The sequence below is a fragment of the Colias croceus genome, chromosome 7 (assembly GCF_905220415.1).
Source record: "Colias croceus chromosome 7, ilColCroc2.1".
NCBI lineage: Eukaryota > Metazoa > Arthropoda > Insecta > Lepidoptera > Pieridae > Colias > Colias croceus.
The window spans coordinates 2,011,032-2,038,652 of record NC_059543.1 but is presented as its reverse complement, the minus strand read 5'-3'; the positions used below and the strand labels follow the sequence as shown (position 1 = coordinate 2,038,652).

The following is a 27,621-nucleotide window of genomic DNA, read 5'->3' as shown; positions in this document are numbered from 1 at the left end:
ATTACTCTATCACATTGTTGCGTTTTATTTATCAAGCCACCAGGAGATAACAAACAACTCTCTCATAATGGACTACGGACGTCAAACGGAACACATAATATAGAAATTTTACCTGAAAATAAAATTTGTATTATGTTTCCTAAGACGTCCGTAGTCCAGATAAGGTCTTCCTGGTGTTATTTTTGCACCAGTGCTACCGTATCATTTATGAGACGAACAATGAGGATATTTCTGGTGGCTTGCCGGAACTGTGGTGAGTTTTGTCCCCACCACTCGCGGCGCTGGCGGCGGTACCACGTGACGGGCTTAAAACTAGCACCATCTAGCGACTTCACGGGGAAAAAGGCGATGTACTCTCTCCCATAATGGACTACGGACGTCTTAGGAAACATAATACAAATTTTATTTTCAGGTAAAATTTCTATATTATGCACTTTAATAATTAATAAACATTTTTTCAATACACCGCTTACTTTTTTTTTATTCATCCACAAAATATAAACTTTCTTTTGAGACACCCTGTATAAATACGGAGGCTTATAACGGAGCTTTTGTACTGTTAACGTAAGTATGCTATACTTAGTAGAAAGTAATAAACTAAAATTGAAAGATCGCGTCACTTTCCTGTAAATAAAAGAATTACTCAAAAAAAAACGAATATTTAATTTAAACCTACCTAGCCTATCTAGCCTATGAATAGTGTCCCTTCGTCCAGCATACTCACCATGGAATCCTGATATTTCATGAATGTCAAAAAACTGTTCTGAAATAGTGCTAAATAGTGCCCAAAGGAAAAAAATAGTGCTCTTGTACTTGCGAAGTTATAGCCATAGTTCGATGAGTATGCTGGACGAAGGTTTCGCCCAGCATACTCACCTCCGTCCGGAGAATCTGTATACGCTTCAAACATAATTCATACTTCAAAAAATAGTTCCCAAATAGTGCCAAACGGTGCCCAAAAAGAAAAAACAGTGCTCGAATAACTTCGGAGTTATAGGCTTCGTTCAGTGAGTATGCTGGGCGTAGGTTCTACGCCCAGCATACTCACCTCAGTGCGCGAATATCGAACGAGCTATAGGTATAATTTACGTCTCAGAAAATTGTGCTTGAAATAGTGCCCAATATCAGTCCAATTTTTGCTTGACTTTTGACTTAGGAAACCATTAAATTTTATTGTAAACTTCTACATACTAACGTAAAATGGGGTACAGTCGTCGACACATGTTTTTGGACAAAAATATTAAACTTTCTAATTGAAATGAACGTGTTTTTGTAAAAAACAACTCGCTTGCTACCTAGTTTTACAGTGCAATTAATGAATGAGTGTAAAATCAATTTAGTTAAATGCCACTATTATAAATTGAAATATACTTACTGATTTGGGTGCAGCTCCTATATTGATTACGTACTAGATACACAATTTTATATAGGTAAATAATGACATCACCAACACATTGTTTGGTTTTGCAACCCACTATGTAGTCAAACTCAAAAGCCGGCGTTATTATAATGATGTGCGACGAAGTAAACAAACAAAGAAACTGAGAAGCGCTTGTTCGTTTCGATTGCTTTGTGACACAAAATGGACCCTTATCACCTTCAAAATACAGATCAGTCTTGTCTAATAATCGTAAGATGTTAGGGCAGCGCCATCTAGTATTTAAACATAAACATATTCATTTGCGTCGCGGGCGCCGCGCGTCGTAAGCCCCATACCTATTGACCGTACGTGCATCCATTACTGCCACACTATATTGAACTTTATCACATGAGGAATACAGGTCAATTCCGTAAACGTTGTGGTACCGTCCTTGATCCGGAAAATGATTATTTTGAATAATTTTGTCAGTTGTAATGTAAGCATTAATAACAGCAACTTTATTTTTCATGCATGATTTACTTCATTTGATATCTTAATCCTTCAAGCGCCGTGATCTAGACAAAATATATAAAATCATTGTTCCTAGCTACCGGGGTCCCATGCGACGCGCGAAGGCTTAATCATATTATTATAAAGTATTATTAAAATAATGTGTAATTAATAATATTGCGACTCTAAAGTAAATACTCCCTTACATAGACAATTAATAATTTACACAAGACAAAAATTGTTAGAAAGAAAGTTAATAATATTGTATTCGACTGTACTCAATGTAATGTATGTAGAAGTTTACAATCAAATTTAATGGTTTTCTAGGTCAAAAGTCAAGCAAAAATTGGACTGATATTGGGCACTATTTCAAGCACAATTTTTTGAGACGTAAATTGTACCTATAGCTCGTTCGATATTCGCGCACTGAGGTGAGTATGCTGGGCGTAGAACCTACGCCCAGCATACTCACTGAACGAAGCCTGTAACTCCGAAGTTATTCGAGCACTGTTTTTTCTTTTTGGGCACCGTTTGGCACTATTTGGGAACTATTTTTTGAAGTATGAATTATGTTTGAAGCGTATACAGATTCTCCGGACGGAGGTGAGTATGCTGGGCGAAACCTTCGTCCAGCATACTCATCGAACTATGGCTATAACTTCGCAAGTACAAGAGCACTATTTTTTTCCTTTGGGCACTATTTAGCACTATTTCAGAACAGTTTTTTGACATTCATGAAATATCAGGATTCCATGGTGAGTATGCTGGACGAAGGGACACTATGAATAAGCTAAACAATTAACATTAATTCTATTTGTTAAATTCTAGATTGATAGTACTACGTTCTTCTTTTGCAGACTGGATTGTTAAGTAATGTTAGATTATATTAATTATCTCTGTCTTAAGAGCCAGCGTTCCTCCTTACAAGTAAATACATTGTTAACGTGGAAGCTTAATTAATATAAATTGAAATCTGTGTTGGTTTTCCTTAGTTAAAATCCATGTTTACCTTTCTCTTAGCCATTTGCAGTCTGGAGTCTCTAGCGGACTGCGCCTCGCCAGGTGGCGGTCCCCACACCACGTGCGCGATCCGAGCGTACGTCACCACCAGGGCGGAGAGAGGCAAACCGAATTGTAGAACTAGCAGGATGTAGGAGTACTGCTGGCTGTATTCTGTGTGCTCCCAGCGCTCGAGGCAGACGTCCCTGAAATAGTTTTTATCTTCAGAATCGGCCGTAAAAGCGAACAGGCGTGCCTGTCATATAGTAATTTACCTTTAAATAGGCAATAAAACCGACAGACGTCCTTGTAATGTGACTTAGCTTAGAATAAAAACCTAGAAGTAGTTATATTTTGACGATTCAAAAGAGCTTCTAAAGAAAGTCTAGTTGAATAAATAAATGTTTGTGTTTGATTGTTTTTTTTTAAATAATTATAAATTTAATAGTGAAATATTTCAAAAGCGTTATTATAACAAAACTTTATACCTTTTTTTTACGCTACGATCAATTAATATTAATGATTTTTGAAGTATTTTATTAACACATTATGTTCGCCATTACATACATACACAATTTGGAAAGTTGATTGTGACTGAATATATTTTATAGATAATTGCCAAGCAAATGGGAGAACATAATAATATATTGCTGTGATTAGAATCTCAACGTAGAAATTTAGGGAAGTGATTTAATTTATTGTTTAAGATAATGGTCGAATTCGACAGGTACACCATTTATATTCAAAGTGTATTATCACATGGGAATCTCTATTCCCAGTATTTTTTAACCCCTGTTAATGATACTGATTACGACTGCAGAGGGAGTAGGTTTTTTAAATCAATTTGATAAAAAAATACTGTGATAAGTAGTAAAGATACTCACGCTTCACAAAACTCATGCCACGGTGTCGGTCGTTGAATTTGAGAAACAATGAATATAGGAGCGGCAGTTGCGCAGGCGCCTGCCCATACTGCACTCACTATAAACTTCGCAGCCACCCGGCCCAAACGTGGCTTCAACGGCCTCATAATCGCCATATAACGATCCAGAGATATAGCCACTAGAGTATAAGCACTAACAAACACTGAGACTGCCTGCGAGTAATTCACAATCTTACACATTACCATTCCAAATGGCCAATACCTCAACACTAGAACAGGAACAAATGAAAAGGGAACGCACAATGAAGTCATCAATATATCACCGATAGCTAAGTTCATGATAAAGTAGTTGGTCACTGTTTTCATTCGCGGTGAGCTTTGAACTATGAAACAAACCAATCCATTCCCGAAAAGGGAGATGATGAAAACTGTACAGTACATTAAATAGACAATGAAATGAAAGAACGGCGTTGATAGGAAGCTGGTGAAACCCGGGTCGCAGATCGCATGATCTGTCCATGTTGCGTTCTCTGTTTGGTTTGTGTCTTCTGTGATATTAGTAATATTGACGTATTCCGTACTGACGTAAGGTTCATTGGAATCCAACATCATAGGTTACGTTTTGTAATCCTCCATTACTTCAAACAGAGTCAAGAGAACTTGAAATAAACCTAACAAGTTGGAATGCTTCTTCTGCATTTATCTGTAACAAAGAAAAAAAACATGGAATTAACTTTCAAATGTCAATGAAGTTTCTAATTTTGCATAATAATGCATTGTACAATTTTTTTAGAATAGTGCTTGGTAAATATTTTATTTAATGAATCTTTCTACAAAATAATAATATACTTTATTTAGGTTTAAGGAATTTATATATTAACTAGTGGGTCGCCCCGGCTTCGCCCGTGGTACCTACATATTTAAACTATCCTATCTCTCAAGTTGGATCAAACTGCACATGGTGTGCGAATTTTATTATAATCGGTTAAGTGGTTTAGGAGTCCATTGAGGACAAACATTGTGACACGAGATTTATATATATTAGATAATTAATTTGAAACAGATTCTGCGTGCGTCAACACAGACTTTAATTTAATCAAGGTAATATTCTAGCATTTAACTTTACGATGTTTAGATGTGAAAAAGAGAAATATTATTTTATGTAATTCATTTGGGCTAATTTTCAAAGATTGCACTTACATGACCTTGTAATTAAAACACTCATATTCTTTAACGAGTCTTATATAATAAAAAAAGTAGGTACAAGTTATTAAAATTCGTTCCGACATTTTCTATGAATATTTTATCCTTTAGTGTTCCAACATAGTCCGAGAGCTACTATTCGATTACATTATCAGATTTTGCCTGACAATTTAAGGATTAATTTAGTGACAGGTGGTGAATCGAAACCGTTTAATATGTATGAGATCTCGAACTATACTCAGTATGGTAATCCGCAAAATCGATTGAAATATAGATTCAATAATGTAAATAAGTAGGTCAAATCTATACTTAATATTATAAAGCTTAAGAGTCTGTTTGGTTGAACGCGCTAATCTCAGGAACTACCTACTGGTCCGATTTTCTAATTTATTTCTGTGTTAGATAGCCCATTTATCGAGGTAGTCTATAGGCTATATATCATCACGTTAAGAGAAATAGGAGTAGAGCAATGCAGGTAAAACCACGGGGCACAGCTAGAAGTATTATGATAATTATTTTAAGGTATATCTTCTATCTATCTTAAAATAAACTCTGTTATGTGTGGGAGGGATATTAATGTTAGTTATACAAAGCCAGGATGAAACATATTTGAATTCATCTAATTATTATTAATCAAGGTAAAATTATTAAGTATCGGCACTAACGAGGACTTTTCTCGTAAATTCTATGAACTTTAAGGATTTATTTATGCTACAAGTAATCTGATTGCCTTAATTATTTCCTTGAGTTATTATTAGAAATATGAGATTTGAATTTGTTTTACACAATGAATTTCGATTGCTATGAATAATACTGATAATAATTAATTGATATGAAAGTTTCCTATTGACATTACTTGAACAAGTGAACAATATGTTAAATATTTTCTTTCTTTAAAACAAAAGAAAGAAAAATAAATAAATTTTATTAGCTAAAATACTGATTTTATTTGTAATTATGTACTTACGTTCGCTTTGTTCTAATCTATCAAATTATAATAAAAATAATTTTGTTACAAAAATCTTTATAATCTAAAACTATCAAAGTAGTTTGTTCTTGAACTATCTATCCATTGAATTGAAATCAATGCTCTGTATCCAACTGAGACTTGTACAGAAAAATAACAGCTATAATTAAAATAAGGCCAGATTAATATAAAAGATATCCTATAATGTCTATAGACACAATAAATAATCTCTAGATCCAATAACAATAAGCAATCTATATTAATATTATCGAATAGTAATACAAATTCGAGCTCGCAAATATTTCGCTAAGTAATTAATTTTTTGCTTCAGAAGTTCACTGGAATTATTTTCTCATAGATTATACTTGTATTTTCTTATAATAGTACAGGATACATCGCCCATTTTTGCAAGTGACTACTATCAAGCTGATTTTCCGTTTGTAGCTTTATTTTGATGAGACACCGAATAATTTCGTGTACGAAACTCTCGATTGTGGTAGCTAACAGAGATAACAAGGATAAAATTTTTTGATTTGATGGTTCTCAAATATTTATTACGCAATTTGTAGGACAATATGTCTGTTGAATTATATAAACATTAACTAAGTGAAAACAAAAAAATCAGCTTGTTAGTAATCATTTATGATGACCTCGTTATCGATACACTTTGGAAAGGGGGACTCTTTAAACCTTATATATATAAATAGATTTTGTAGGACAAATATTTTTTCGAATAATTTAGGTAATTATCTTGAGATTGAACAAAAAAAAAATTCAGTTAGTAAACAAACGGAAAATTAGCTTGATAGTAGTCACTTGCAAAAATGGGCGATGTATCTTGAACTATAATATTATTATTACAAATATTTCAGTAGTCTTTGTCAACGATGTATAGAAGTCGTAGATTTTTTATTTGTTTCATAAAATGATTGAATGGGTTAACAACCGAGTGGTCGAAGTTGCATCATAACCATAAACAAGAGATATATTCGTGTGTTTTGTTGAAGTAAAACTTCTTTAGGCGCATTGAGAGGAAAATTTTAAGGTCGCATCATGGCAATACCAACATGTCCTGGAGGAAGGCGAAGCTTTTGGTATCTTTATATTTTGCTAAAAAAGTCTCACTTCTGACATGTGTGCTCGGCACACAAGCTTTTTTTAAGTTTTTTTTTTTTATTATTATCAATCTGCACCTTCCCCTTACCTTATAGTTAGGTGTGTCTTATTTCTTATTCCACAGCACTGTCCGCGAAATTAAAATTGGTACAAAATTATTTCATTACGTATTAGTTAATGTTTTCAAATATCCTTGAATTATTGTTATATGGTAGTAACACGCAGTTAAATGTGCAAAATGCTGTCATTTCATTGTCAGTGAGCGGCCGATGATACGACCACAAAAAAATATTTATAGCGCCATAAACACCGCTTCATGGAAATTTTGGTATTGATAGATACGTATTTGTTTATACTGAAATAGTCTAGAACATTCCGCTTGGTCTAAAGTCCATAGTAATTGATATTTTTGAAGATGAAAAAAGGTTGTTCTAGAAAATATTTGAAAATGGTGAATTTCTAGGTAGTTTTCAAGTGAAGATATGGAGGCACAACCTTTATGTTTTTTTTAACTTTTATTTTTACTTTTATTGTTCATATCATTGTAAATAAATGCTATAAAAAGTATAAAATATCTCTCGAACCTTCCACACTTGAGTAACAGTGTAAAGGGCAAATTGAAACATACTACTAATATTATAAATGCGAAAATTTGTGTTTGTTTTTTACTCCTTCACGCAAAAACAGCTGGACTGATTTCATGAAATTTGGCACATATATAGACGGTAAATTGTATTAACACATAGGATAGTTATTCCCGAAATTCCCACAGGAACGGGAACTATGCGGGTTTTCTTTCGACTACGCCAGCGAAGCTGCGGGCGAAAAGCTAGTTTATTTCTAAATATACACCGGATGTATCCAGTAAGTACAAATGAATGGGCACGAAGTCATTAATAGATGTAAAACTGGTGACGCTAATCAACGAAACGAAATCTAATTAGGACAAAACGTTTGTATAATTCTGCTGTTAAATGATTTAGAAGCTTTCCATGTTATTAGGCTTTGCGTGCATTTCCCAATTATGAATAAATGGCACTGCTTTCAATGAAACACGAAAATAACTTTTGTATCTCATGGTTTCTAACTTATGTCTAACATCCATATAAATAACACGATTTTACGCAAATTTTTGTATCTTTACATTTATTAAATATTATGTTAAATGTACCCATTATCATGTAAATTAAAATGTAAAATTGACATGATTTTAAAAGAGCAATACTGAGTTTTTTTGCCTGTTCTTCTCCGTAGAAACTGCTTTCCGTATCGGTGGTAATTGGTAAAACTATGTTATGACAATTCAAAAGTGCTTCTAGAATAAATCTAATTTAATGAATAAATGTTTGATTTTGAGTTTATGTTTCTTTTCACCCAAAACCATTCAAACAGGAGAGTTACGGAAAGAATCCACATAATCGTCATTCTTCTTCCTCATTCGAAAGATTTATCAAACACTAGCTGACACATGCAACTTCGTCCTCTCTTAACAACATTCCCGCTTCTAGAACACAATGCTATTTGCTCTCTTTGGTCCTAAGTTATGGCTTTCTTTGATAAATTTTTTTTTTTTTACAATTCGTACTAGTAGTTCCTCAAATATGCGCCGCGTACAATACAATTCTTCAGCTTTATGATATTACTACAGATTTGTTATTAGTCGTGTCAATAGTTCCTGAGATGATCGCGTTTTACCAAACCAACAATTCATCTTTATACTGTTAGTTTTAGGGCTGATTTTTCAATCCTTGGTTAAAACTTATTCATCGAATAACGTATTAAACTACCATTTCAAAAATGTATTCTAATTGTCCGTATATGACAGTTTACAGGTGACACTTTAAAATGTTCGTGTAAACTTTATTGGACGGATAAATTTTAACCAAGGATTGAAAAATCAGCCCTTAGTTAACTTAAAAAGATTGTACACATTATCTGCTCATTAGGTTTTAATGGAATTGAAGGATAGTATTTCGGTTCACATTGTCTGTAATGTAACTCGATAGCATTCGGTAATCATCCTATCAGTGTGACGTCAACCCTTTGTGACTACATTAGTACAATGACGCAAGATACGCATTGGTGATAAAAATAATTTATATTTAATATAAATTTTATGATAAATGCAGGTAAACTTTGGCGTATTATTTATTAGCTATTTTATGAGATGTAATATAAAATGCATAAAGTTACTTTTACGTCACTGAATTCCGTTCCTTCAGGATTAATTCATTTAGTAGGAAATACAAGTAATTAATAACAATGGAGTACCTTAAAGAGATAGAGGCAATACAATTACAATATTGCAAAGAAAACACGTTCGAATTAGAATTGACAGAAATTATGTATACGCAGAAAGGGAAAACGCACATTTCTTATGAAAAGCTTTTAGCCAAAGAGTGTAAGTGCCTTAACTCGTATTTCTGCAAGTTTATTACGACAAGTGACAGCTTCAGTTAGCATTCGGAAGTCTGAAATTTAGCTGAAAAAAAAGTTTTCTTACATACCGATAATTATATAATAATAAACGATTTATTATAATAAACGAAAGTTTGTAAAGTTTGTATGGATGTTTGTTACTCTTTCACGTAAAAACTACTCGACGGATTTGGATGAAAATTTACAGGAATATAGGATATACATCAGAATAACACATGAGCTATAGAAATACTTGATTGCATGCGGGTTCGTCCGCTGCAGAAACCGCGCGGCACAACTAGTAAAAAAAATTCTTAACACTCGATATGTGGCCATGAAATCAAGATGTTTACGTTACAGGTCGCGTCAAGTAAAAAGAACGCTGACGGATGTCTGCGCATTGGCGATTTATCGGTCTATTTGGTGTTATGAGGTGGTTATAAGAATAACAAATAGGTAATTGCGAAGCCACCATTCGCGAGCCTAGTTCAAAAATAAAATAATCGGCGCATAGCTTTCGTGCAAAACTCGATCCATGTGCAAACACACCCCATCACTTTCATCCAGCGTTCTTTTTACGTGACGCGTAGGTACTGTACTCGCATTGATTTTGCCTCTCGATATGTGGCCATAAAATTAATATTTTTACTTTTTACATTGATTTGGCCCCTTATTTAATATTCACTGTCCCATTTTACGGGATCTGGTACATTTCGAAGGATTTATTTGTATATTTATAAGCAACGGCTCCAATGATAATGAATATTAATGAGGCCTCTGAGGACTTGTCCGACTTTATGATCTGCTGCTACCTTAAAAATAATATTTAAATTGCTTGGCATTATTAGGGAGTATTGAGGATATCTCTGGGGTCTATTTTATAAGCGAATTTTTAATTAGTACTAGGCCGCTTTTGAGACCAATATCAAATCTTATATTATTACAAGGGCTTCACAAATTGGCCCTATATTTAACACGATATAGGACGATATGAACACAACGAAATTTTAATAACATTATATTGTCACAAACATTATTTTAATTTATCTATTTCAAAAAAAAAAAAAAGAATGAGTTATAAAAATTAAGCGCCGTCTTAAAAGAGAAAGAGTAATTTTTTTGAAAAAGTGAAAATTGAGTAAGTTTTGTATTGGTCTTTCTCATTTATAGTAAATACGAAACAACAAAAAAAGTCGAAGTTAAAAAAAATATCTAGTCAGCTGAACGTAAGGATCGGTGACATTACAATATTTTCATGAGTATATCTTTTAGGAGTGTTCTCTTAGTTTTCTTTAACTACCTAACTATATCTACTTTAATAATATAATTTATTATAGTGAACATTTTAATATATTGCATGTTAAATTGTATAATTATATTTCATTAAAGCTTTCTTCTCTAGCAACTATTCGAGAATTTAAAAAGTTACCTGAAGTAGGGCTGAACTAATATAATACCTATTTTATAAGCCATAAAGTTTAAAAGGTTTCTGCTTCCAAGTTTGCCGTCACGTCCCCATGCTATAAATTTTCTCCACTACTTTGTGCAACACGTTTTAGTACTAGGAAATCTATAGCTATAAAGTTTATAATTTGCATCGTGACGGTAAACTTACACTGTATCGACTTAATAAAAGGTATACAAATTTGCACTGATTTATAATGGACATTCTAACTATAAATGTTAATCCTAACTAATATTATAAATGTGAAAGTAACTCTGGCTGTCTGTCAGTCTGTCTCTTCACGATTAAACTAGTTAACCGATTTAGATGAAATTTAGTACAACTATAGTTTGAAACCTAAGAAAGGGCATGGCATAGGTTTTACCCTGGAAATTGTGTGGGGACGGGAACTATGCGTGTTTTCCTTTGACCGCGCGAGTGAAGCCGCGGGCGGAAAGCTAGTATTAAATGATCGAATTGTAATTTATTATGTTATAATGAAATGAAGTCCAGGGACTCCTAATATATTACGTGTTAGCCTATATATTTCAACAACACCAAGCGATTTTTAAGGTTCCGTAGGTACTCAAAGCGTAAAACGAAACCCTACTACTCAATCTTCGCCCGTCATAAATCTCATGAACATAGTAAGCCAGACGAAATTTTTAGACATGAATTAATGACGACACTATTATTAAAAATCCCTAAATACATTTATTTAAAGGGTAAAGCAACGGTTGGTACGCTCGCTCATACTATCGTGACCAAACCATTTTCTTTGTAATTTCTCTTTCGCTTATTTATACGGAACTCTTATCGTCGCGAGTCCGACTCACACTTGACCAAGTTTTTCACCGCACGAGTAGGTAATTCGTAGAATCTGTTCACATCCATTCATGCACAAATAAAATGGCATTTATGTTATTACATGTAACGTGCTATTTAAAAATAAAATAAAAAGGTATATTTTTTGAGCTTTAAGCTGTAAGAAATTTATAAAAAAATATTGAATAGTTTTGATTTATAATGTGAATTGTAAACTTTGAATTTTCTTTAACATGCATCATGAATAATAAATTATATATTTACCACCATATATTGTACATATCGATTTTCTTTACATAAAAATTAAAGCAAATTCTCTGTAAATACCAATGTTTGTTATTTTATCATAAAATCCAACACTCCACATTTTATTAGTTGCTAACTAGACTTGTTTTCTCATCAATGTATTGCAATCCCAATTTTTCAAAATCCTACTATTATTATAAATGCGAAAATTTGTGAGGATGGATGTAACCTAATAATATGTTTGTTACGTACTCCTTCGCAAAAAACGACTGGACAGATTTGAATGAAAGTTTACAGTAATATCCATACTAATATTATAAATGCAAAAGTAACACTGTCTGTCTGTCTGTTACTCTATCACGCCTAAATTACTGAACCAATTTGCATGAAATTTGGTATGGAGATATTTTGATACCCGAGAAAGGACAAAGGCTACTTTTTATTGCAAAATATGTACACCACGGGCGAAGCCGGGGCGGACCGCTAGTAGGTTATACATAAGAATAATACATCAGCTAGCTATTTCACGTGGCACAGCTAGTATTTAATACACGGATACAAATAATTCAAATAGGTACATAAGTTATCTATAAAATACCTACTTATAAACAATGACCTTAGTAGACGCGGCATACGCCAACATCATTGCACTAAAAAACAGCGTAATTAATACATACCTACTTACTAACGCATTATCACCAATACAGTTGTTCTCTCTTTCACTCTCACGCACGAGACATAATACATGTCTCACTCATGTACTTTGTAATAACAACTGCCGATTAAAATATAAAAAGAAGGTCCAGCCACGACGCTGAATGGTGCGTGACTAAGTGAAACTCGGGCACTTAGCTGAGTTTTTTCTTGCCAAAATAGAGAGCGGGTAACGTATCTAGCCTTTTTATATATCATAGCTTATAAATAAAATTTTGGCTAGCTAATTCATTGAATGGCTGGATATTATCAAGCAGTTAGTTTTGAAAGGCGTCATTGTATACAGAGCCTAAATAAATATTATTTTATAGTACAACAATTAAAAAATAAATATGTTCCTATATTGTTATAGTAATAATTATTATACTAAACAATTTCAAAAGGATCTCTATACGTTATCAAACTATTTTTAGCATGTAAGTTATTAATTAAATGTATGTTGTGACTTGTGAGTTGTCGATGGACATTATTATAATATCAATAGTTTTAAATGAGCGGCACAATACGTTAATAATGTTCAGAGTTTTGATAATATTTACACTTTTTTCGGTAAGTTAGGTATCATATTATTAATTTATTATGTAGAAGTGTTACTTTACAAAAATTATTTATTTCTATGTTACTATATGAACCACTTTGTATAAATTGTAAACGAAAAATTTTGTTCTACATTTTCTGATTAATTTTCTTTCACTAAAAACTTGATTTTAACTTTAACTAGTATTTCAACCAGTCTTTACCAGCAGCAGCAGTTCGTAATTTGGTTTTCAAATCTATAGTAATATTATAAAGCTGAAGAGTTTGTTTGTTTGTTTAAACGCGCAAATCTCGGGATCTACTGGTCCGATTTGAAAAATTCTTTCGGTGTTAGATAGCCCATTTATCGAGGAAGGTTATTGGCTATATATCATCACGCTACGACCAACAGGGGTGGAGCCACGGGGATGAAACCGCGCGGAGCAACTAGTAAAAAATAAATTAGATTACATTTAGTGTATTTTTTATTATTAAGTAGGTACTAGCTGCGCTCCGCGGTTTCACCCACGTGGCTCCGCTCCTGTAGGTCTTAGCGTGATGATATAATATAGCCTTCCTCCTATCTAAAACTGAAATAATTTTTCAAATCGGACCAGTAGTTACTAAGATTTACGCGTTCAAACAAACAAACAAACTCTTCTGCTTTATATTATAAGTATAGATTAGTCTGTATTTTTAATCGAATTTCTTCGTAGAAAAGCTGTTTTTCTGTGATATCGTATATTGAAATTAGGGATGTAACGATACCGATACCGATACCGATATATCGGCCGATATAATCGGCAAGCCGATATATCGGTATCGCCGATAATAAAACAACCGATACCGATATCAAACAATTAAAAAAACCGCGCCCAATGAACGATGCGGGAGGCCGCCCGCGCGTGCGCACTTTGTTTTCTGAAAAAATTCTACCAATAGTAAACTTTTATTAGATACTGATTGTATGTGTATTACTTAAAGTTTAACTGACTTTGTAAAATAAATAGTTTTGTTGTTTTTTGATTTGACATTTTTATTTAAAAGAATACGATTAACAGTTGAGTCTCTGTTAAATGTTGGTAACTTTTTATGCATAATTCACTATTTATTTTTCTACCAAGCCATCGATATCGGTATCGGTATCGGTATCGCCGATACATGACTACAAATATCGGTATCGGTATCGTATCGGCAAAATCATGTATCGTTACATCCCTAATTGAAATAATATTAAACGTTAGCCATATTTTTTAAAGGTACTGAATTGTAAAACAATCGGCATCCGTAGCATAGTCAGAGCAAACTCGTGGGGAAATTATACAGGTTTGTTATTATATTAATTATCATTTCTATTTAATCTATACGAAAGTAATATTGCAGTGGCTAGCTTGTGTGGCTAATAACAAAATATTTTGACTAGGGAACATTTGATTTTTGTTTGTTCCTTTAGTATTTATTTGTGTTCAAAAACAGGAGGACATGATCAATTAAACTGTGTTTATTGTGTTGGATTTGTTACCTCACGACTTTCGACCGATTTTGATGATTCTTTTTTATAAGAAAACTGGTGTCTTCCAGTAGATACCATTATTATCATGTCTAGTTCTCAAAATTTGAAGGCAGTTTAGTTTTTGTTAAAAATAACATAATTTTTATCCAGTCTCTTATTAATATTAATATTGTTATCTTTTATTACAGATGGTGCCGTTCTTTATCAGCTCAATCTAGAAGATAAATTTGAACTGCTAATACCAAAAGAATGTTCGAGAAGCGAAATATGTGAAAATATTTCCGACTTTCCGCACGAAACAATCGCAAAATTGATAAAAATTATGGTATTTACTTTATTTTTAAATATTGTAACTTATTTTTACCTCCAACATCCCTTATTTTTAATATTACAAATGCGAAAGTAACCTATTCTGTATGTCTGACTCTTCTTTACACCTAAACCACTGAACCGAGTTGGATGAAATTCGGTATGAATAGGTATTGTTGGAGACCCAAGTAAAGACTTAGGGCGTTATATCGGGACGGGAGCTAAACAGTTTTTCTTTAGCGCGAGCGAAGTCGCGAGTTTAAAGCTAAGATATCGTAAAAACGAATAATCGAGTAATAATATGTCGACTCATAAAAATTCTAATATATTTAAAATGTGGAAGTTTGATTCACCATTAATATGAGATGAAATTCTTATGGCATCATTTCAGCCCCTTAATGGCATAATATGCCTCTCTTGATAATGGGTATCCCAAAGATATAACGTCATCGAATGACGTTATTCTCTTCCCCATATCACAGATAATATAATCCAATATTACATACAGATATATCAGGAAAAAAAGGTTTAAAAAATCGAAAAAAAAAATTATGAAGTTTTTATAACTGAACTGAAACACAACAGCACTTCTTCTTCTAAAATAAACGGAGAATATAACAAAATGCATAAAATTAATTCTTCTCCACTAATAAAATCACTAAAGATTGCAGATAATGTTCAATTTCATAAAGACAAAGATTACGAAAATAAGGATAATGTCAATCTATTCGATGTGGACGAGGAAAGTCAGGAATTATGCGACTCTAAGCACGTGGTACGTAAACTTAATAGTTTAATAATTTATTTAATCTATTTCAATAATTTAGTTAATTTTAGTATGTACTATCATAATATTATACAACGTTTTTGGAACGAAGTTCCTTATCGCACGTTGTGAAAGGGGGCTAGACGGAAAAAATCTTTACGAAAAGTTGTCACGATACTTTTTGCTAGAGTTGTAAGCCGTGCGGCGTGCGCGTGGGTCTCTGTCTGTCTCTCTCTAACTTAACACTTCGTTCCATCCGAATGTCCCTTGACATCGCTTGAGTCAAGTTTTATTATGTGCAAGTATCGGTGTTTTAACACGCTTTTATTACATTCACTTGTATGATTAATTATGGATTTACTAATGTAATCAACTCCTTTAGACTCGATTTTTACCCACTTTAAACGAAATTATTTATTTCAAACTCTGTTCACTTATCAAGCATCGGTGATAATCCAACAATTTCACGAGTTTATGCGTGTTTTCAGTTTTTAAAAGCTATATTGATTATTATGTACTACCTTACCGCCCTTCGGCTGCGGCTTCGTCCACTTTGTCTAAAACCTAATAAATTATATCATAAAACCTTCCTAATCACTCTAACTATTTAAAAAAAACCGCATCAAAATCCGTTGCGTAGTTTTAAAGCTACAAATGGACATAGGGACAGAGAAAGCGACTTTGTTGTATACTATGTAGTGATGATGATTAACTTTTAGTCTTTCGTGTATTGAACACGAACAGACAGAATATCCCGAATTTGGATAATGGGTTAACGCAAGCTTCGGCTTTAATTTGACTATTATCGAACTGAAGTAGTTTCCGGAATTAACAGAAGATTAATGATACCATATTTGTGGGGTTCATGCATGCTACGGTACTAATTGAGTCAAATTTGCAGATTCTCACAACCACATTCTCACAGATAATTACATACCAAATTCGTGATACCGCGCTTCTAGTGTAATTTTTCATTGTAATGTGTTCGTTTTTTTATCTTCCTCATTTTTTTCTTGTCCTTTTTGAAAACAATGTTCCATAGAATTGGGGATGTTTCAGCCATTTTTTTTTTGCACGTGGTAGGTACACAATCTCTTTTCTTATATTACCTATATTTAATTCAAGTTGTTGTTAGTTCTTTGGTGTTGTTTTTTGTGTTTTATCAAGTGATGATATTGCTTGGTTTTTACTTTTTACGCACAAATTGTTATTTCTCCTCAATTTCCTTTATCCCTAATTTCAGAGTTTTCAACCACAAGCCGTGAAGGATAGACATGGAAAGTGGTTTATTGTATTGAATTCCAAATACAAGATGGTACAAAGCTTTAATGGGGAAGTATGCTTGTGAGTTTAATATATTTTTATAAATATAATATTATTATGTTCTATCTCATTTCATGTCTTATTATGATGAAAATTGTGACTTTAAATTATTTTATTTTTTTCCAAATCCGTCCAGTAGTTTTTTCGTGACATAGTAACAAACAGCTATCCACTATAAGTACTAACAAACTTTCACATCTATAATTATATTAATTAATTAGGATCTATCGTCCTTGATGGATATTACTGGAACCATTTTAGAGTTTACCTAACGCTGATTATTATTAAAGTCCAATCCAAAAAACAACAGAAAAAATTATCTTAGCAATAAGTATTTACATTTAAAATATTTCAAGAAAACTCCTGATTTTTTTCCAGAGGCGGACCAAAAAAGAACTGTTCAAGTATTGCCTTTTTCAACACGAGCTATGAGGGGCGCTGCGTTCAGAAATATCGTTCTGCATCGGTAATCGTCCTTAGCAATGACCTCAAGCAAGTCATCGTTAAAGCTACTCCTGTCCCGACATGCTGCTCTTGTGTGGCGTTTAAAAAGAATTGAAATCGAAATAAAAAATACATTGTGTTACTACTTAGTTTATTATTCTATTAACTATCTGTGAAATTTTAATATTATTTCGTTTATTTTCCATCAATTTTCAATTTAATTAATTTTAATTTTTTTACCTAGCAAGCGAAATCGCGGGCAGAAAGCTAGAAAGTTTTGTTTTTAATTTAATATGACTTCATAAAAAAAAATATAACTTTATTTGTTACTCAGGCCACATTAATTAATAAGTTAATTTGTGATTTACTTGCCCAAAATAGGTTTGATTGATGATACGGTCGCATGTGTAGTAACGAAAGATATTACGAAAGTGTAATGTGATTTCTGTGTTATGGGCACCGCGATAAACTTCGTAACATCGACTTTTATAACGCTGACGAGTAAAGTTAGGTATAATAAATAATTATACTTTAAAAATGTCCCCACATGACTGTGCTGGAAGTTGTGATTGACACAGAATATTAATTTATATAAATATATTCCTTTCCGGCCGCGGCTTCGCCCGCTTATTGTCTAAAACATAAAAAATATATATTAAAACCTTCCTCTTGAATCACTATCTATTAAAAAAACCGCATCAAAATCCGTTGGGGACATAGGGACAGAGAAAGCGACTTTGTTTTATACTAAGTATGTAGTGATTTGGCCAATAATTGTGATTCGTGAAGTAATGTAATGTATGATTGTGCAACCCTATAGTGAACATAATATTAGATATGTAAAGCTGCGATAAGTGCCTAGGTATACATATTTTATAGAAAATTTACATTTAAGTATGTTACTAAGTAACTCATATCAATACATTATTTTGTTTCAAACTAGATAGTGTTATATCAAAATTCCGAATAAAATTATGGAAAACAAAACGTTCCCCAAAGGTTCCTTTTCACAGATTAATACTGTGCCTCCAGTGAATAAGGGAATAACTCAAAAACAGCACTTTTCAGGAGAGACAAAAAACTATATATCAACACTAAATCTTTATAACTTCAAATTTTTAAGCTTGTATGGGTAAGATATGATGTTAGACTTTAGTTTTACATATAAACAGATATTGTAACAACCCCATAAATATACTTTTTTCGTGTTTTTTTGTAGTTGTGGCCTTATGAACGAGTACTTCATGGAATAACTCAATGTATTCACATAATTTTTTTTTTGCTCTTTGCAATATAACGACTTATGCCCTAATGCACTATGTTCATAGTCGCATAACATGACTTATATTATTGCCAGTTTTGGTTTTATAGAAATGATGCGACTTATTATGCTTGAAATTTGTGTACTTTATGACTCAATTGAGGCCTTTTAGTGGAACAACCCTGCACGTAGTTTGAAAAACGAATAAAATCAACGGATTTTTTATCGTTATTAGATATAATAAAAACAAAACAACATTTAGGTGTTTATGCATTTAACCCTAGAAGTCCAATCTACGTAAATTTAATGTACACCGCGGCGAAATAACTTTGTCTTTTCTATATTTACCATCGAATCGCTTCGAAATCCAGAAACAACTCATTAGCCGTCGAGACCTAGCAGTACATAATTGGCTCATCCAGGTAAATTCCGCCATTTTGTAGTAAAGACGATGTTGTACGTCATTTTGACGTATAATTGGGCTTTTCGTAACTTTTACGATTGTTTAAAAAAAATATTTTGTGTTGATTTATTTGAATATTTTTTTTCCAAGTCACGTTTTACATGATATAGTATTATATACTATATATTGAGTATAAAATAGGATCCAGAAAACTTTAACACTAGGACGAAAAACCTTCAATTTTAGTAAATGACGATTATTGTCCTCCGCTGGATTTGGACTCCAAGCAAGAGGATTGGGTGGCTGAAGATGTTGTCTGGAGAAAAACCGAATATGTCATGGTGGTTATACATTGAGGATACAAGCACTATTAAGAGATAAGAGAAGCTCGAAAACCATATTCCTGTAGGTATGTTCAGTTACCTTACAGGGAAAGTTATAGGTGGTCAGTGGCAATATTTTACGGCATGAGATGGAATTATATCTTATAATATCAAAATAATATAGATAAATAAAGAAAAAACAATGAGCCGCAAAGATTTTATGAAAAAATTAAGCACAGATTTGAAGGTGCCTTGGATGCAAATACGACTTGAAGAGACTCTACGTGACAATATCCAAATTTTTTCAAAATATATGGTACCAGAGTATCCATAATATGTTTACGATAATGCAGGACCAAAATAGTTTCGATAGAGGATTTTTTTCCTATAAAAAGGCAAATTACAGTGGCTAAAACGCTATATGAGAGAGAACACAATATTCATAATTATTGTCAAGACTGGTAATTTTTTTTTTTCTATGCGTCTATAATTATAGTATTATTGTAGTTAGATTAAATAAATAAAAAAGATTAAAAACTAGTTATTTTTTATAAAACTTACCCAAATATAAGAAGAAAATATAAGTTTAACATTTTTGTTGGCTTTTTTTAGATGATTCAATTATCGTTCTGTGTACTTATATATAAACTAGGAGTATAATATTAGCACTTAATGTGTTAATTAAAACTGTATTTTTAATATCTATTGCAAAAAATAGTTAATTTCCATAGAAATATTATTAGTATCCCAAGTTAACTGATAAATAAAAAAAGATTGAAAAATATTATTAAGCAAAAAGGAATAGTGTCCGTTGTTTCCGTGCAGTATTCAAATGGACCAATAGTAACACGGCATTAATGCAAAACTGTCTCATGTCGTCACTTGAACCAATGACACTAAGAGTTGTTCCTTTATGCTCATGTTAGAAAAATGACACAAATGCGTTTATACTAAAATAGTGTTATATAGCACGGATGGAACAAAATGAATTAAGTCTTTATTCAAAAAGTATAACTACACATATGTCTTTGTGTTCGTGGGTTATTTTGACTCGAGACGAATAGTTCCTTTGCGATTGCCTAAAATGATGGATAAGGTAACTTATACCGTTTATCACACCCTACTTATACCGTTTGGGTCATTCGAAAAACTGGGTTAGGATGCAGCTAGAGATATGACCTTTTGATATGTTGTGTATTTTGACGAGCTGAATCCAATGGTGCAATAAAAACCAAAGGGAATAACTCGTCTTACTCCCTTATTCACTGGAGGCACAGAATAGTTACTACAAAATCCCTTTGGCGGGCTGTTCTGTTTCAAATTTCGCAACTGCATAAACTAAAGCAATAAAATCCAAACCTATTTCCCTTTGCAGTGGATATTTTTTCTGTAAACATCAAACAGTGAGATCCAAAACTGTTTGATGTTTTATTTGAGTTAAGTTTGAGCGTCCATCATTGGAATTTACAAAGGCGAAAATAAATTCTTTGCTCAATCAATTATCCTTCTAAGCTTTTGACTGTGTTAACGTCTGAATATTGAGTATTTGAGTTTATTTTAAATAGTGAGGATTTACCAGCTTTTGGAAATAAATTGGTTTTATTTATATTCTGATGCAATGTAGTGTTTCACGAGTATTGGATGTTGGTATATTGCAGTAAAAATAATGTGTTTGAACAAGAATGCAGCATCTAGAGGACTTGCCAGATTGCACTTGCAATGGGTATCTATATCATGATTATCGATATTAAAATTATCTATTTTTGGAATCATTAATCTATAGAGTAGAGCCATAAATAAAAATGTGCAGCCTTATCGTTGGCAGTGATCTCTACCAGGCAACCCAGAAAAGACGAGGTAATTATATGAAGTTATGTAGAATTTATAGAATTCAACTTCAAAACTAGATTAACAACAATTTTCTTGCGGTTTCACCCACGTTATTTCTTTTAAACCAAATGTTCATGTGGGAATATCAGTATAAAAAGTAATATAAAAAATAGCCATAGTATTTCTTTATTACATCAGCTATCTGTCAGTGAAAGTCTTATCAAAATCGGTGAAGCCGTTTTAGAGATTAACCGGAATAAAACAGACAGACAGCTTATGAATATTGTAGTAAAACGCGGCTATTTTAATATAACAGACGCTGCAGTTTTATTATTGCAGATTGAATTCTAGCGATATACAATATTACAACCATTGCAACAAAATAGCATATTGAAACTTGCTGTGCATTAAATTGAGTTGACAAGTTAAATTAGTTTAATCCGAAGGGGAGGTATTTGTTTCATACGTTATACTGTTACAATAATAATTTAATGATATTGGTTAATAACGTTAGTTATCTTATTTGAAGTAATATCCTTGTCTACGTTAGGTGTTAGGAAATTCGATCATAAGGCTTCTATCCGTGATAATATTATATTATGGAGTTTAATTATTGTCTGTATATGCTGTTAACAAAATAGGTAGTAGTGGTTACATTAGAGGTGCATTTTGCAGTTCTTATAATTTAGAACCGCTGTCTTAAAAGTTATAACAAACTAGCTGTGCCCCGCGGTTTTACCCGCATTGCTCCGCTCCTTTTGGTCCTAGCGTGATGATATATAGCCTATCTTCTTCGATAATTGGGCTATCTTAAACCGAAAGTTTTTCAAATCAAACACAAAATCTTCAGCTTCAGCTATCATCACGCTAAGACCAACAGGAGAGGAGCAATGCGGGTAAAAACGCAGGGCGCAGCTAGTGAGGTATATAATCGACTAGCTTACCGCCCGCGGCTTCACCCGCTTTGTCTCAGACTTAATAAATTATACACTAAAACTTTCCTATTGAATCAATCTATGTATTAAAAAAACCGCATCAAAATCCGTTCCGTAGTTTTAAAGATTTAAGCATACAAAGGGACATAGGGACAGAAAAAGCGACTTTGTTTTATACTATGTAGTGATGATGATAATGCACATTGCATTTCATTGATTGAGAACTTATCACTTCACCAAATCATAGTAAGTATACGTAATAATACGTAATACAATTATACGTGATGGCTCAGATTGCATTCCCTTTGTATTGTATATGATGGTTAATTGTATTTCGCCTTTCGCAATGAGACTCCGAGGGGAATAATAATCCGGATTTAATATTAATTCAGTATCAGTGTTTGGTGGTTTGTGTTTCGTGTATATTATTAACTAGCTTTCCACCCGCGGCTTCGCCCGCGCAGTCAAAGAAAAACCCGCATAGGGTTCGTTCCTGTGGGATTTCCGGGATAAAATCTATCCTATGACCCGGGGGTAAAAAGTAGCCATGTCCTTTCTCTGGTACCAAAATATCTCTATAACAAATTTCATGCAAATTGGTTCAGTAGTTAATTCGTGATTGAGTAACAGACAGACAGACAGTGTTACTTTCGCATTTATAATTTAAATAAGTATGGATTAATTCGTTGATGCACTTTGGGGTAAATAAGTTTTGTAAAATATAGGTTTCACGTCCCAATTTGCGATTATGATTTGGCGATTAACGTGTTAAAAAAACGTAGAAAACTTTACACAATGTTTTAATTCCGTAAACAGTAAACACATCGATTATCTAGGTAGTAAGACAGTCAAAAGTTTTAATCTTTTTATTATTGGTTTAATTTTATTATGAAGAACTTTATTATTTTCATTCGAAATATTGGTTTCAAATCTCACGAAAATCAAATTTAATTAAGATTTGAATTTTTATAGATATTTGTAAGTAAAAGGACTAAATTCAATATTTTGAAGAAAAGTAAGAGTCTGAACCAATTAATATTTTTTGATTGAATTTCCGACTTTCCAAGTATTGAAGAAGTTTATCAAATTTTGATCAATTAACTTCGCTTTGTGTGTTCGTTAAAATTAATTGGCACACTTCCTTTATCCTTAGTTCTTTCCGGGTTTTCTTTCTGAATTCCAAAGTCTATGATGATTCTTATTGTATTTGCATTAAGGTTCAAAATTCAGCAGAGATTGACTTCCTTGAAAGCTTCTTGTTTTGTAGAAATTACTTTTGGGTTCCGTACCGAAGCAATGAAACGGGACCCTACTGTGTCCTCGTTCTCTGTTTGTCTGTCTGTCTCCAGGCCGTATCTCATAAACCGTGATAGCTAGAAAGCTGAATTTTTCACAATTTCTGTTGCCGCTATAACAAAAAATACTAAAAAAATATATATATGGAAGGGGACCCCCCATAGCACGGAACCCTTCGTGCGCTAGTCCGACTCGCACTTGGCCGGTTTTTTAAGTAAATTGTAGACCGCAGGATTAAATACAAATTTTATAAAATACTAGCTTTCCGCACGCGGCTACATTCGGTATAAAAAATACCTACAAGAAATACAAAAAAAATAATATTTAATTTTATATATTTTATAACTAAGTACAATGAAGTTCGTGGAACCATTGATATGAATACAAATCAATATTTCCACGTATGTTTAATAATATAATTAAGTCAATCGTTATATTTCCGAAACTCTATATTCTCTTTTTATATATTAAAGTGAAATTTACATTAAACCTAGCTTAACCTAGTACGGGATTGTATAATCAGAGATTCTGCAGTATAAACTAATTATCTAATTGGTTATTTCTAGTCATCAGTCTTTACGATTAATTTAAAATTTAGCCGTTCAACAGTTTATTCCATTTTGAATTCTTGTAGTAAAATATTTTACGAGTTTCCGTGTAACAAAATCAACTATAAATGCAAATTTAAAATATTTCCAGCATTGATTTATACTTATTTCTTATGCTTCGATTTTGTTATTTATGCTGTTGCTATTTATAAGGTTAGTACTAGGTTTCCACCCGCTCTCCTTTGAACCTGAAGATAATATAAATTTTTTTTTTATTTAAAATTAGCTGTTCGCCGCGGTTTTACCCGCATTGCTCCGCTCCTGTTGGTCTTAGCGTGATGATATATAGCCTGAGCCTTCCTCGTTATATGGGCTATCTAACACCGAAAGAGTTTTTCAAATCGAACCAGTAGTTTCCGAGATTAGCGCGTTCAAACAAACAAACAAACAAACTCTTCAGCTTTATGATATTAGTATAGATCATAGATAGGTACATATTTTTTAATAAAATTCGAGCTAAAAAGTGGTTTACAATAGCAACATCTAGGCTTAGTACAAACTGTAATTTAGCGTGTTATTTTGAAGATTTCTTCACGAAAATTTTACTCACTCATTCCACAAGCCGGCGTCCACAAAAACAGACGATTCTAAACTCTTAATGAAATGGTATGCTTTCTGAATCGTGTAAACACTTCGGCGCCATTGATGAAAATCTTTTTTAAAATTAACCTTGTGAGATTTATTAATATAGAGATTACAGTGCTTTCAATAATATTTTTTCAGATATTTTATACCGTTTTTCGAATTCTTGGTAATTAATTTGTTTTCGTAATTCTTTCAATCTATTAATGGTATCTGATAGGCTGTTTTCAAAGGAATTGTTTGTGGGTCAGAGGGCAATCAAGGAACGTGATAGTGATCAACAAGAGGGGGAAGGAAAGTTAATAAAAAAATGGTCTATCTTTTGTGACAGAGCCAGGAAAGTTACGTTAGCTCAATCCACTCTATCATTAAAAAAATGTTGTGTGGTTTTATGAAACCAGGGTAAAAGTGAAACTTTTTTCACACTATAGACATTTAACTAAAAATTATCGTATTTGTACGATAATTATCATACGTATCGTGCGTCACGCGACATGCGCTACACAGACCAAAAAGTTTGAAACGATGTACTTAATAAAAGTTTCACTTTAAAAAAAAACTACATAGTTCAAAATATATTACAAACATATTACTATACATGATTCTATATGATTCTCGAAAATTAAAAAATACGCGTCGGTTAGACAGAATATGTGATCAATTTACTCCTAACACTTCATTCACGCGTCGTTTCTTTTGTTTTCAAGGCAGTCACTTATATAATAAGTTAAACGGGAAATTATCTATTTATCCAATGACGACAAGTGCTTGCAAATTAATTACCTCAAAATGGCTCAGAAGTCTGGATTAAGATTCTACTGAGAAATTAATACGTTGCGCAAATGTGTAGCTTTAATTTTGTAGCAAATTTATATACGCACACACACACATACATACACATACACACACACACACACACACACACACACACACGCACACACAGGCATACATACACACAACCACATGCCTACTCTTATATATACCTACTACACATAGGGTTATTATATATTGTTAAATTCGTTATTTTTTTTTCTCTTTTTTTTGTTTATTTACTTCACATACATATGTAATTAATCCTCTAATCGATGTACTTCGCAAAATTGAAGCGGTTCGAATTGGGGAGTGCCTGGCGATCTGCACTATAACAGGCTACGGCCTATCGCAGACACCAGTCCTCTTAGTTTATGTTAACTTGTACTTCTGTTAATTTAGTTATAAGTTTGTTGAGGAAAAATAAATGATTTATTTATTTATTTATTATTTTATACATAATTAATTTCGAATTTCCATTATTGAAAGACCTAGGTACTTAGTTCAATAACGTCAATATAAAATGTTATAACTATAACATTTTATAAAATGTTATAACTATAACATTTTATATTGATTAGGAAAACTATTGCTAATGTTTCATAAATATTTCATACTTACTGTCATTTTAATGTTACATGTTTTATATTTTCTTAGATTTTTATACGTAGAGAACATACACGTGCTGAGAAATTACTTGGAACTTAAATGTATAAGAGGAATATTAACGACATGCTGCATAAGAATTTATTTACGTACAAAGTGACTTATTTGTAAACTGAATTTTCAGCCACGATAAAAGCATACTATCATAAATAAACATTCAGGGACATTTCTCACGAATTCAAATAATATAATATTTATTGAAAGCTTATGCAAAGCGTGTATTATGTAAACAAGCCCATGGCCAAACATACATTTAAAATATGACTAAAATCATTAATTTATCCAATAGTGGGAATCAAACACACTCTTGCGTCAAATTAGGGATCACTACTTAGCTAGGTACATGGTTAATTTTATTGAAAACTAGCTTCCGCCCGCGACTCCGTCCGCGCGGATGCTGGTCTTCGCGTGGATGGTTTATTTCTCCATTTTGAGTACCTAACTCTGACAATGACATCTTATAAATATCTATCTATTGAACCCAAATACGGCTAGGCCTATATTAATACGCAACGTGTGTTCGCGGTTCTACAGAACAACGTCTTTGGATAAAACTCAAAAATTAAGATAATTTTTTTCTGCGTATTTTTCCGGGATAAAAAGTATTCTATTTTATGCCCAGGATAATAAGGTATAATTATACCAAGTTTCATCGAAATCGAACCGTTAGTTTTCACGTGATGCCTGAACATACAGACAGACAGACAGACAGACAAAAATTTTTTTAATCACATATTTGGGCTTGGTATCGATCCAGTAACACCCCCTGCTATTTATTTTTTTTCAATATTTTCAATGTACAGAATTGACCCTTCTACAGATTTATTATATGTACTTATATATTATAGAAGATGTATTGTAAGAAAGCAGGGAATGTTATACCTACAATAATAATTGTTCGTTCTTCGTTACAATTTCTACTTATTCTATTCAGTGGAAATTAAGATACACATATTAACGCGAGGTATTTCAACGCGAGGCAAGATTGGAGGTGAGGTGTGCGGGGCCGTTCGCGTGACACGCGCTCCTCGCGCTCCTCGCGTCGTTTGTTTTTCGTAACGTTAGCGCTATGCCACAGTGTAAAATACTTATATCAAAAGTAAATTGTGATCAATTTTTATTATGTAAGCAATGTAAAAGTGTTTGTGTCAGATTGTAAATATAAAAGTAAATAAAGAAATCATTTACAACTTTATAAACTGAGATAAGTAGGTACTAGGAATTTATTAATTAGCACAACATAATTATGGAAGTACTTGGTGTAACTAATAAATATTACTTGCTGCTACCAGTAGAAGCTTAGAGTATTATATTAGAATAGTATAGAGCGCGTGTATTACAATATAACTAC

General features: G+C 32.7%; 2 protein-coding genes across 2 annotated transcripts in view; one reads left to right on the top strand and one right to left on the bottom strand.

The window, feature by feature from the left end:
• The window catches only part of LOC123693470 (RYamide receptor-like), a 79,312-nt gene that overhangs the window by 21,992 nt on the left and 29,699 nt on the right, over nucleotides 1-27,621 (bottom strand). Inside the window, exons 2-3 of the mRNA XM_045638601.1 lie at nucleotides 3,754-4,455; nucleotides 2,880-3,075 (exon numbers count right to left, since the gene is read on the bottom strand). Of these exons, the coding sequence (XP_045494557.1) occupies nucleotides 2,880-3,075; nucleotides 3,754-4,364 (807 nt within the window). The 5' untranslated portion in view covers nucleotides 4,365-4,455. The remainder of the gene's footprint in view (nucleotides 1-2,879; nucleotides 3,076-3,753; nucleotides 4,456-27,621) is intronic.
• Nucleotides 13,130-17,701, top strand: LOC123693469. Its single transcript, XM_045638600.1, has 6 exons — nucleotides 13,130-13,234; nucleotides 14,461-14,527; nucleotides 14,903-15,039; nucleotides 15,688-15,798; nucleotides 17,033-17,133; nucleotides 17,491-17,701. Exons 1-6 carry the CDS (start codon nucleotides 13,145-13,147, stop codon nucleotides 17,669-17,671), a joined length of 687 nt encoding a protein of 228 aa, XP_045494556.1. The 5' UTR covers nucleotides 13,130-13,144; the 3' UTR covers nucleotides 17,672-17,701.

Coding starts and splice junctions, on each gene's coding strand:
- LOC123693469 (XM_045638600.1), top strand. CDS start 13,145: ATGGACATTATTATAATATCAATAGTTTTAAATGAGCGGCACAATACG. Junction 13,235..14,460: donor TAATATTTACACTTTTTTCG/GTAAGTTAGGTA, acceptor TATTTTTTAAAG/GTACTGAATTGTAAAACAAT. Junction 15,040..15,687: donor CAAAATTGATAAAAATTATG/GTATTTACTTTA, acceptor AAATCACTAAAG/ATTGCAGATAATGTTCAATT.